General features: G+C 41.1%; 1 protein-coding gene across 3 annotated transcripts in view; it reads right to left on the bottom strand.

The window, feature by feature from the left end:
* The window catches only part of LOC103710761, an 83,000-nt gene that overhangs the window by 31,580 nt on the left and 38,333 nt on the right, over positions 1-13,087 (bottom strand). For all 3 annotated transcript variants that reach the window (XR_005508642.1, XM_039119430.1, XM_017843711.3), the window contains exons 30-31: positions 12,576-12,719; positions 12,151-12,441 (exon numbers count right to left, since the gene is read on the bottom strand). Coding sequence is in view for 2 of the 3 variants with exons in the window: in XM_039119430.1 (XP_038975358.1) it covers positions 12,151-12,441; positions 12,576-12,719 (435 nt within the window). In the remaining variant the exon portion in view is untranslated. The remainder of the gene's footprint in view (positions 1-12,150; positions 12,442-12,575; positions 12,720-13,087) is intronic.

Here is a 13,087-nt window from a genome sequence, read left to right as displayed (position 1 = left end):
GCACAGTGTCGGTATGGTACGGTGCTATCGCCTGGTTCGGTACCGATATGGCGAACCATGATTTCTATTGTTTTCCCAAAATAAGCAAAGATTAACATTATTTGTGAACGGATTTTATTATTTAAGAAAAGATGATAGATTATAGAAAAAATATATCTGAGTCATTATACATGAAAAACATAAAAAGAATAGTTTTTCTGCTAGGTGCAAAGATTTGGTGTCCATAAACAATATTTTAAATAGGTAAACAACACATATATAAATAATAACAATTCCTCCAATCTAATGAATATTTTTTTCTCTTGATCATTCTTTGCTTTTTCTTTTTTTCCCCTCAGCAAGATGTATGCATGGGAAATGGAGGCAAACACATAGCTAGAACGGATTTGACTCTTTTTTTTTTTTTTTTTGAAAACACTTAAACTATCTTCATCAAAAAGGAAAATGCTTAAACTATATAAGGAAGATCTTTTCCCTCAGCAAGATCTTTTTTTATTTTTATTATAAGTTTTATTCCAATTTGAACCAGTTCCATAACAATACGTTATAGTGTTTTTTTAATTAAAAAATTAAAAAAAAAACATACAGGTGAGGTCAGTATAAGACAATTTAAGGCTATATAAGTCAATAGGGGGTAGAAACAAGATTTAGGGGTGTAATGGAGTTACCCTGTACTGGTCACCAGCCGTTGCAGTACACACAAGCTATTGTAGGTAGTGCTACAATTAAGGTTCATCGTACCACACTAAATCAGACGGTACAAAGCATACTGTATTGTACCAATTTGGAACCAATATGCAATACAGGGGGTGTACCAACACTCGGTACGCCAAACCAGCCCCGTATCGACAGTGATAGTGTGGCACCGGCACGTGGCTCAATATCTAGAAGGCATACCTCAACTGCAATATTTGATTGTGCAGAATAGAGGTATAGTGCCTAATCTCTAAAGAGAAGAAAAAGAGAATCTCATACACATGAAAGCAAAATGTTCCACCCAGCTTTAAAAGAATGGTTTAATATATTTAGTAATACGTGACAATAACATGCTTGAAGATGCAGAGCATGACCTTCAACAGGGTTCATTAGCTCAATTTATTCAGAGACTTCAAGAAAACATCCAAAACAACATAAATTTTTTTTTTTTTGATTGAACAGAGCTCATATCCATCTAAAGTGAATACCAGTCATATCAAATAATAAAACATCCCAAAATGAAGACAACTAAGGTTCGTCGTACCGGTACCGAACCCCGTACTGGTGCCACACTACCATAGTATCGATATGGTATGGTACGCGGTACACCTGACGTACCGAGTGTCGATACGCTATCAGTACCGATACCGGTACGAAACCGGTACAGTATGGTATGGTACGTCCGGTACCGCCCGATACGGTATAGCATACCATGTCGGACAGTATAGTTGCATATTCCATCCATAAAGTACCGTCGGAGTTCTCCGCAATAAGATGCCACCTAGTAAGTTGTTCTATTCACCACACAATCAACATGCGAAGCGTGAAAGAGACATATTTCCTGGACAAGGTGCAAATATATTCAACTTAAACATAAGTCAATCTTCAAACTGTGCCAGCTCAAAAAATATGCACGAAGCAACTCCATGCACTGCCAAGCATCATATTCAACTTCTCCATTTTGGGAAAACTTTATAAGCCTTTAATTCTCTTTCAAGCCATAGGAGCGAGGAAAGTGCTTTAGAAAAAATGGCAGATCTGTGGACCTCAGTATTGGAGCAAGAAACATTATGAGGTGTTTAAATGAAGCTTTCCTTAAAGTTTAATAGGTTCTCCAAACAAACTTCCCTCTTCGATGGTTGTATGATAATATCTTGACCTTTAGGCATGAGGCAAAAAATAAGCAAGATAGTTGTTTTAGTTTCCAAGAAACAAAATACAAATTTTTTTCCTGCATTAAGCACTCTTGCTTATGGCATTAATAGTCAAAACTTTTTTATTTCAATTTTAGATTGTCAAAGGAAGGTCCATCACCTAACTTCTCAAGGGAAACCTTCTGCTTAGATTGGCTTAGTACACATACTTTTAAGACAATAATTAGTTCGAAATCTAATACATACTTTCTGCAGACCTCAATCTTGAAGCAAGAAATATTACGTGGCTTTTAAATGGAGCTTTCCTTAAGGTTTACAAGGTTCTCCAAACAACTTTCCCTCCATGATGTTTGTATGATAAGATCTTGAGCTACAGGCAAGAAGCAAAAAATAAGCAATTAAGTTGTTTTAGTTTCCAACAAACAAAATTTACAAATAATATTGTTCCGTACATTAAGCATTGTTTCTCATGACATTAATACTGAAAACATTATTTTTAATTTTAAATTGTAAAAGGTTCCTCACCTAGCTTTCCAAGGGCAATTTTTCATTCACATCATCTTAGCATACACACTTTTAAGACAACCATTAGCTTGAAAAAAAGGTTCGCCATCTCGGTACCAGACCCTGTACCGGTACCATCCTATTGCAGTGTCAGAATGTGGTATGGTACAAAACGAGGTGTACCAAATGTCAGTATAGTATGCTTGATACCGTATAGTATGCTTGGTACGGTATCGGCTGGTATGGCAAACCTTGCTTGAAACCAAGGTTCGCCGTACCCCCAAACTAGGCGTACCATGCCGCTCGAGGGGCAGACCAGTTTGATTATACCCTCCATTCGAGAAATCGATAAGGACAAGGGAGAGGGAGAACGGGAGAGATGAAAAGAGAAAGGGAGTGGAGAGAGAGGGAAAGAGAGGGAGGAAGCGAGAGGGAGAGGGAGGAGGATGGCCGGAGGAGGTTGGTGGAGGGCCGGGGAGGAATGCCGACTTCACTTAATTTTCAAAATAAAAAAGACCCCCCTCTGGGACCCTTGTTTCAAACGAAAAAGGGGAACCAGAGGGCAAAGCCCTTCCTCCACCCCTTCGCGCCCCTCCCCGGCCCTCCACTAGTCTCCTCCAACAGTCCTCCCTCCCTCCCCACCCCCCCTTCCTCTCTTTTTTCTCTCCCTCCCTCCCCCTTTCTCTCTTTTCCTCGCTCATGTTCTCCCTCTCCCTCGCCCTCCCCTAGCTCTGATGTGTCAATATAAGCCCGGCATGATACCGTACCAAACAATGCCACCAAATAACCAATGCGAGTCCTGATACTAACACAACGATTTTTGCTTGAAACCTAATAATTTTACCAAGGAACCTCCTCACAGGTCCTAGGTTAAAGCTCCCTGACTTTAAACATCGGGGCAAATGTTAGCACTCAAACGTACCAATATAGGGTCCAACATCTCTCTCAGAGTCAGTGACCAAATTCATGCCCCTTTCTAAAAACTAGTGCAATCCCTACAAGAATCCAAATTTAATATTGCAAGAAAAGGTAGCAACTGGACAACCATCTAATTACCTACCAACATCCCCTTTCCCATGTCCATTCCAATACATATACCAACTTGTAAGGCCACCATACCAAGAAAGTTCCTTTATGGAGAGCTAAGATGCTATCACAAACTAGGCTCATACAGCTGGGGAGCAACCATCCGCAATTACCCTAAACATAAAAGCCATATGAAATAAAAGGAAGATGACAAGGTTTACTATAAGGAATCACTTTCAAGCAAGATTTTCTGCATCGACCTGATAAGGTACTGTTATGATAAGGGATCTTGACACAGTACTGTACCAACACATAGTACAGCTGCTGATTCACCTCCAACAACATACTATATGTTGGTACAAGGGTGCATCCTATGAAGAATCAACCCTTCCAGTACTAATAAGCCACCAGTACAAGGTCCAATACCTAGTGAAATTCTGAAACCTTCCTTTCAAATTTCAACAAAGAAACAAGTAATGAGTCCAGGCTCGAAAAACAAATTATCACAAAGCCTTCTTAAAGTTCACATTGCAAATAAGTCCAATTCTCACCTAAATCTTATTAAAATGGATACACCTATGAGCTACTAAAAATCAATTCCTTCAGTTTGGTTGCCAGTTATAAGCAAGACAAAGATCCAATTAATTATGACCGTCTAGTTGGTATAGCATCATTGATCAATTTTGTTGGACAGCAATTTTTCAGCTGGTTCACATGCTTCTTTTTCTTCAGGTTGAGAACGCAATAAGTGGAATTAAATTGGTCGATAAAACTCTCTTCTGACTATTAAATAAAGATGTAATATTCCCCTTCATCAAAAACTCACACTCAAGCCTGCTAGGTGAAAATGACAAGATCCTATCATTCACCAACAATCCAATATATTATTTCCAATATTTTATTTTCTTTAAACAACAATGCAGCTATGAAATTATTCCTTGATAAACTCTCCCATAAGCATCTCTTAGTTTGAGTGAGACCATGTATATAGGAGAGGTTTTGACTTCTCCACAAGAAATTGGAGAAGAGCTTATCAAAAAGAACAGCTCAATAAATTCTACCTAAACAAGCTTCTAATGCTCCACAAAAAATCACCCTGATCAGGAGGCATCAAGATAATCATGTATTTCTTCCTACCCACAAAGTCAGTTTCCTATCCCCTTTCATAGCCTTTAAAAAACTCTACCAAAACCTTTCAACATAAACTGAAAAACCTCCGACTAAAGTAGAATTCAACACCATAAAGCTCAAATGGATAAAAGTCAAGACTAGATTAGAGTTGTCACCGAGCTGATACGCTAAAATGGAGGACGACCATGTATGTAAAACTTCACGGTCAAAAACTCAAGTATTCTTTTAACCAAGAATTTACTAAGAATATCATTACCTTTTTCGAAGACAGGTCTGGTCCATGACTGTCTTATGCCCCCAACATTGACCCGGGACAGCTGCACTTCAAATTACCTCAGTTTAGAAAGCAACGATTAAGGACCAAGATAAGGGGGCGTCCTGCCTATCCAACCCTTTCTGCAAAGAAGGCAGGTCAGGATCAGGACCTGATCCCACATCATACAAGATGCCCAGCCTATCCCATTGTGGTCTCGCATGAGAAACAATGGGACCATGAGCGAGACGTACAAGCTAAAGATCATGCATCTATCCCCTCTTTTCAAATTAAAGATAGATCGGGCCCCACTGTCTCCTGCAAGCATGTTCTGTTGAATCACAAGCATGAGATCCCAAACCAATAGAAAAAGAAGAGAGAAAAGATAGAAAGAGAGGAAGGGAGAGGAAAGGAAGGAGAGGAATGTCACGCAGCACCCAAATCTAGGATCTAGACAACCAAGTTTGGGTTGCACGACACCAGAAAGCACAGTCAGGGTGAGCAGCCCTGTTGCGGAAAATACAGGATCCAAACGGCGAACAGAACAATGCACAGAGTTGAGAGAGGAAGAGGAAGAAGAAATTGAACACAGGGATTTACGTGGTTCGGCAATGTGCCTACGTCCACGGGAGCGAAACGGCCGTAACTTTTTTTCTGTCACCAAATAACAAGGGTTACAAGATATTTATAGCTAAACCCTAACCCTAGAGTCCCAATCCCTATCAGCATCCCTGGTAAAATAAAATATTACATAATTATCCCAAAGATAAATATATTCCGTCGCTTCGCTCCGCTTCGTTAGAATACTAGTGTACCACTCAAATAAGAATACCACTTAATATGAGCCACTTATTCTAACAATCTCCACCTTGGCGAATATTCACCCCTTAGGAGAAAAATAACCTGGGACACCACCTAACGCTGATAGGTTGGAACACATCCTCTCTAGCACCTAGAGATGTTAACCAAGTCCAAGCAATGCTTGAACTTGTCTGTAGTAACGGGTTTTGTCAACATGTCTGCTGCATTTTCAGAAGTGTGAACTTTCTCAAGCAATATATCACCGGAAGAAACCAACTCCCTGATCTTGTGATACCTCACATCTATGTGCTTGGTTCTCGCATGATACACCTGATTCTTCGCCAAATAGATCGCACTCTGACTGTCACAATGCAACTGAACTCCACCTTGCTGAACACCCAGCTCTTTGACTAATCCCGTCAACCACAATGCTTCCTTGGCAGCCTCAGCCACTGCCATATACTCTGACTCAGTCGTAGATAGTGCAACTAGAGACTGTACCATGGACCTCCAACTGATAGGCCCTCCTGCAAGAGTGAATACATAGCCTGTAGTCGACCTCCTGTCATCCAAGTCCCCTGCATAATCTGCATCAACATATCCCACGACTGAAGGATCATCCTGCTGTCTGACAAACATGATACCATGGTCTGTAGTACTCCTCAAGTATCTGAAAATCCACTTGACTGCATCCCAATGCTGTCTCCCTGGATTCGCCATAAACTTGCTCACTACGCTAACTGCATGCGCCAAATCCGGCCTGGTACAAACCATAGCATACATCAGACACCCCACTGCACTAGCATATGGAACCTTTGACATGTCTTCAATTTCTTTCTCTGTCTTTGGGCACTGTGAGGTAGACAATCTAAAATGATTCGCTAAAGGTGTGCTCACTAGCTTTGCATTACCCATGCTAAACCTCTCCAACACCTTTTGTATATAACTACCCTGAGATAACCACAATTTTCTGGAATCTCTGTCCCTGCGAATCTCCATCCCAAGAATCTTCTTGGCCGCGCCCAAATCTTTCATGTCAAACTCTCTACTCAACAAAGTCTTCAACTTGTTGACTTCATTCATACTCTTCGCAGCAATCAACATATCATCCACATAAAGTAACAGAAAAATAAAAGAACCATCATCAAGGCTCCTCACATAAACACAACAGTCATACTCACATCTCCTGTAGCCAATCCGAATCATGTAGGAGTCAAAACGCTTGTACCACTGCCTCGGAGATTGCTTTAGCCCATAAAGTGACTTTCTCAATTTACAGACTAAGTGCTCCTGTCCAGGTTCTGAAAACTCTTCTGGCTGCTGCATGTAAATCTGCTCCTCCAACTCACCATGAAGAAAAGCTGTCTTTACATCCATCTGCTCTAACTCCATATCATAATGTGCTACCAATGCCAACACTACCCTGATGGAAGTGTGTCTGACCACTGGGAAGAAAATCTCATCATAGTCAATCCCAGCTCTCTGTGAGTATCCCTTTGCTACCAGACGTGCCTTGAACTTTTCCCCTTCTTTTTCTGATACTGCTTCCTTTTTCTTGAACACCCACTTGCATCCTATCGCTTTCTTCCCCTCCGGAAGCTCCACCAACTTCCATGTCTGATTTTTCTTCAAAGATTCCATCTCCTCCATCATAGCACCCATCCATTTACTCTTCTCCTGGCTGTGTACTGCCTCCTGAAAAGTAGTAGGATCTCCACTGCTAGTGATTAATGCATAGGAAACCAAATCTTCAAAACCATACCTAGTTGGTGGCTTGATAGTACGCTTAGGTCTGTCTGTGGTTATATTATGTTGCTCTTGATCGGCTGAGGTAGAAGTCTCTGTATTCTGAACATTATTCTCCTTGACAGAACTTTCTAACTCCACCTGCACCACCTGCTTATTGCTGCTGCAACTTTCTGGCATCTGCTTCTCTTCTTCTTGAGTACTTTTCAATATGGCTTTCTCATCAAAAACCACATCTCTGCTGATCACCACCTTGTTTGCCTTCGAATCCCAAAGCTTGTACCCTTTCACCCCTTTCTGATATCCCAGAAAGATACACTGTCTAGACTTCGGGTCTAGCTTTGACCTCTCCTCACTAGGAATATGCACATAGGCAGGACATCCAAATACTCTCAAACCTGAGTAGTCTACCTCATTACCTGTCCATACCTCCTCTGCAACCTTACCATCTAGTGCTGCCCTAGGTGACCTGTTAATCAAGAAGCATGCCATATTCACTGCCTCTGCCCAGAAGTTCTTTGCAAGCCCTGCATTTAACCTGAGACACCGTGCTCTTTCAGCTATGGTCCTGTTCGTCCTTTCCGTCACACCGTTCTGCTGAGGTGTCTTGCGTACTGTGAAGTGTCTCTTAATCCCATGCTGCTCACAAAACTCAATGAACTTTGAATCTGTGTACTCAGTCCCATTGTCTGACCTGAGGCATTTGATTTTTCTCCCTGTCTGATTCTCTACTTCAGCTTTCCACAACTTGAACTTGGCAAACGTTTCTGACTTGTGCTGCATGAAGTACACCCAGACCTTTCTCGAGAAATCATCAATAAAAGTTACGAAATATGTATGTCCACCCCGTGATGCTACTCTGACTGGTCCCCAAACATCTGTATGAATATAGTCAAGAATACCCTCTGTCTTGTGCGTGGCAGTCCTGAATTGAACCTTGTTCTGTTTTCCAAGAACACAATACTTGCAGAAATCCAGTTTGCAAGTTTTAATACCCTTCAGAAAATTTCTTTTATGCAGTTCCAGCATACCACGTTCACTCATATGACCCAAACGCATATGCCATAAGACTGTATTATCAGACTCAGATTCTGCAGCAGCAACTCCACCTACAACAGTAGTCCCTATCAACCTGTAGATGTTCCCTGCTACTTTCTGCCCCTTCATCACTGTCATAGCACCTCTACTAACCTTCATTACTCCACCTTGAGACTTGTAACAAAACCCGTTAGAGTCTAAGGTACCCAATGAAATTAGATTCTTTCTCAAATCTGGAACATGTCTAACATCACACAACATTCTAACCACACCATCAAACATAGTAATTCTGATATTCCCTATTCCAATGACTTTGCAAGATGCATTATTACCCATCAAAACAGAACCAGAATTAACTAACCTGTAGGTATCAAACCAATCTTTATTGGGCGTCATGTGATAGGAACATGCTGAATCCAGAATCCAAGAATCAGCGAGATGATCTGAACTGGACGAAACTGAAAGTATGTCACCGTCACTGCGCTCTGTATCTTCTTTCACTATATTTGCAGACTTGGACCCTTCAGATTTGTCATCATCTTTACTCTTTCTTTTTTCAGGACAATTCCGCTTTATGTGACCCTGTTTTCCACACTTGTAGCACGTTATGCTCTTCTTTTTCCTGGATTTAGACCGAGATTTACTGCGATTTGATCCATTCCTTATGTTGCTTCTTCCACGCTCCTGGTTACCCTTCACCACTAAGCCTTCTCCTTGAGAACTCTCAGCACTGGCTTTCTTCCTCTGATGAAAACCTAACAAGGCTCCAATGACGTCCTCTAACTCTAGGGTCTCCTTTCCCCACGTCAGAGTTGTAACCAAATTTTCGTACGTAGGAGAAGCGGGTAAAGAATGCAATAACATCAACGCTTTGTCTTCATCTTCGAACTTCACATCAACTCACTGCAGATCACTGATAATCTGATTGAACACGTTGATATGTTGGCTTAAATCAGCACCCTCTGTCATCTTAAGACCGTACAGTTTCTGCTTAAGATAGAGCTTGTTCGTCAACGACTTGGACATGTACTGACTCTCCAATTTTGACCAAATTGCCGCCGGCGATTCCTCGTCCATGACATGATACATCACGTCATCAGCCAGACAAAGTCGTATATTTGAAACAGCCTTAGCCTCCAATTCCTTCCACTCTGCATTACCCATGTCATCTGGTTTCTTTCCGTACAAGGCTTTTACCATACCCTGCGATACTAACAAATCCTTCACCCTCCTCTGCCATAGGCCGAAATTTCCAGTTCCATCAAACTTTATCACATCGAACTTTGCAGAAGACATCCCTACAACCTTATCTTTTTGCAAAATAAAATAGAGAAAAATAGGATCTGATGAAAAATAAGAAAAAAATACCAAAACACGCCCCTTCTCTCAGGATCTGTCCACGGACGGCCGCAGATGTGCGTTGGCGGCAGCACGGGTGCAGACGATGCTCCTCCTCCGAGCTAGTCTATCCACGCGCAGCAGCGGGCGCGAATGCACGGGAGGTCCTTTTCTCTGGTTCTGGCCACGAACGGCAGAGATCCTCTCCTCCCCTTCACACGGGATCAGGCGCGTGACGACGGATGCAGACGCTGGTGGGAGGACGTGGCGGTGAAGACGCACGGCTCCTCTTCTCTCGGCTGGATCTAGGCGCGTGACGGTGCGCGACAATGGAAGGACACGGCGGATCTCCTCTCCGCCGCTGAATCAGAACCTCCTCCTTTGTTCACCTCCAGCCGGTCGTCACAGGGGCCTTTCTCCTTCCTTCCGCTCGGGAGCCGTCGGAAGAACAGAAGACGAGAACGTTTTTGGCTTTGGGAAGAAGAAAACGTCAAAACCAAAAACTCCCCCTCCTGCGATCCAAAAAAAACTCCCCCTTCTGCGTGAAGAAAAACCACCCACGGCTTGGGAAGAGAGCCTTGGGAGAGAGGACACAAACCCCTCAGCCCCCCCGTGAAACAGAGAAAACAAATCTCCCTTCCCTTCACGTGAACCACCTCCCACGGCTTGGAACAACCCCTTTCTCTTCTCTTGGTTCTTCACGGCGTTCGAGAGAGAACCCACCGGGAGAAAAAAAAAACCTCTTGCCTTTCCTCGGCTTGGGAGAAGACGCCTCTGATCTCCCCACGTGAAGAGCACCGCCCACGGCCGCAGGAAATATAACCTGAGGCTCTGATACCAATTGTTGCGGAAAATACAGGATCCAAACGGCGAACAGAACAATGCACAGAGTTGAGAGAGGAAGAGGAAGAAGAAATTGAACACAGGGATTTACGTGGTTCGGCAATGTGCCTACGTCCACGGGAGCGAAACGGCCGTAACTTTTCTTCTGTCACCAAATAACAAGGGTTACAAGATATTTATAGCTAAACCCTAACCCTAGAGTTCCAATCCCTATCAGCATCCCTGGTAAAATAAAATATTACATAATTATCCCAAAGATAAATATATTCCGTCGCTTCGCTCCGCTTCGTTAGAATACCAGTGTACCACTCAAATAAGAATACCACTTAATATGAGCCACTTATTCTAACAAGCCCCTTTTTTTTGCCATTAATTTGGCCAAAAATCAATATAAATAGGGGAAATCATGTCAATCTTTCTGTTCGGCATGAAATTATAATTTGTTCTAGGATAAGGATCAAGCTGCAAACTATAATTTCTACTTTTTCTTCAACATGTATTTTATTTTTATAGAATTATAATATTTTCAGGATAAATTAATTATTAAAAATAATAAGAAAATAATTTTGGAAAAAATGTATATTATTATTATTATGCACATCCTATTTAATTTTTGCATGCTTTGGATAAATTTCAGGCCAATTTATCAGAAAATATTATTTTTGAAGTCTAAATACATTTCAAAAATAAAATAGTAAAACCTCTAAGATAAATGAAAAAATAAAAATACAAAAAGAGCATCCAAAGAAAGTACTGGGATGTCCCGCCATCTCAAATGTGAGGGGGATGTGATATGTCCCGTTCCATGAAAACACCGACACTACCCTGTCCAACAAGATTTGAATCTTTGTTAGAAAGTCACCGTCCCCTTATACTACTATGCCCAAAAATACTGAATCTAGTGGTTCACAAGGTCTTCATCACAACTTCATTAGGAGAACCAGGAGGGAAAGAGCCAAACGGAATCCACAAAGAACTAAAGGCTAGACATTCCAATCAAGCCAACAGCAAGGAACACACCAACACCCTAGCTTCTTGCACAACCAATAGGGTGAGGGTCATATCAAAGTATCAAACCATAATTTCGTGGCTAAAATCTAGAGATTACAAATATTAACCACATAATGGACCTTTCACCATTAACCTATAAAGTGTGGCTGCTAAGAGACCACTGGATGCACTAGAGGTAGAGGGGAAACACAACTTCTCCTGCTGTCCAGAGTGGTATAGAGATAGAGGGAAGGTCAACACAACCTTTCCCAGAGAAATTAAGCATCTAGTTGCTAACATCTGCCAGGAAGACACTAACATTTTGTCTCATACATACATCACAATCATTCCAAATAGACAATCCCAATAAAAGTATATCTAAAATAGTCAAGAAACTGCTTCAACTGAGAAACAAGGTGCGACAAATTAATTAGTTTCTTAGCATTTTTCTATTTAATGGGAATATATTGTTCAAAGAATAGAATACCATGTGAAATTCAGTCACTAAAAAGAAAGATATACAATGTCAATTCCGGTGCTTTCACCTTCATAATTTCAGAAAACATGCCAATGACATGATAAAGAACAACAAAAATATATAACACAATTGCAAGAAAAACAAAGAAGTACCTGCACACTAGCTAGAGATGAATCTCTTGTTCTCCCTGAATGCAAAGAAAGCTCAATCAAATCTATGGCAACAAGAACTTTCATTGTCAACCATGTTTCTCTTTCTTGAGATTCAGAAGCAATAGCGCCTGGATCAACAGAAGCCTCAGGCACCATAACATCACCCACAGACATTCCAGACCCTTTGTCCAGGGCAGGTATAATATGCGGAGTCTCGGAGAAATTGGATAGTAAACATTCTGTAGTTATTTCATACTCTCGATTGGATAAAGCTGCTTTAAGGACTTCTATCTAAGAAAGAATGACATATAATAAAGTAATGCCAATTAAATGGAGCTTTCAGGAGATTCTGCCAATGGAATAATAATGAATCCAGTAAAATCACATTAATAGCAGAAATGCTTCGCAAGGGAAAATGCTATTACCCTGATAGCCGCCTCTGTGGTTGGAATCTGATGCAATAGATCACGCAGTGACCTCTGAATGACAACAGAGAGTCCTTTGACATCTTGAATGATACTTTCACCAACTACCATGCCAGTACCAACAATCAGGTTGATGTCCTTAACCTGCACTAACATGAATGAGCAACCTTTTTGTTGAAAAGTTAAAACTAATGAAAAGATTGATACTGGGAAAGTCATTTGTTCAGCACAATCATGAATTTGGAAAGAAATTAATGTCATAACTAGAAAAACATAACTGCCTACACATGGTACGCCTGCAGGACTGTAAAACTTCAACAAACAACACAACTAACCCACAAAATAATAGATTTTGTAGATATCATCACTGAATACAGTTTCATGGTATCAAACCAAGCTTAAAGTTTCACATTATTTTAATCATTCAATTAAATGTATGCATATGTAAACATACCACACAAGGACAGGCAGCTTAAGGATGATAAGCAGCCATCTGAAAGATAAACTAAGAT

The sequence above is a fragment of the Phoenix dactylifera genome, chromosome 2 (genome assembly GCF_009389715.1).
Source record: "Phoenix dactylifera cultivar Barhee BC4 chromosome 2, palm_55x_up_171113_PBpolish2nd_filt_p, whole genome shotgun sequence".
Taxonomy (NCBI): Eukaryota; Viridiplantae; Streptophyta; class Magnoliopsida; order Arecales; family Arecaceae; genus Phoenix; species Phoenix dactylifera.
This window is presented reverse-complemented; position numbering and strand designations above follow the sequence as displayed.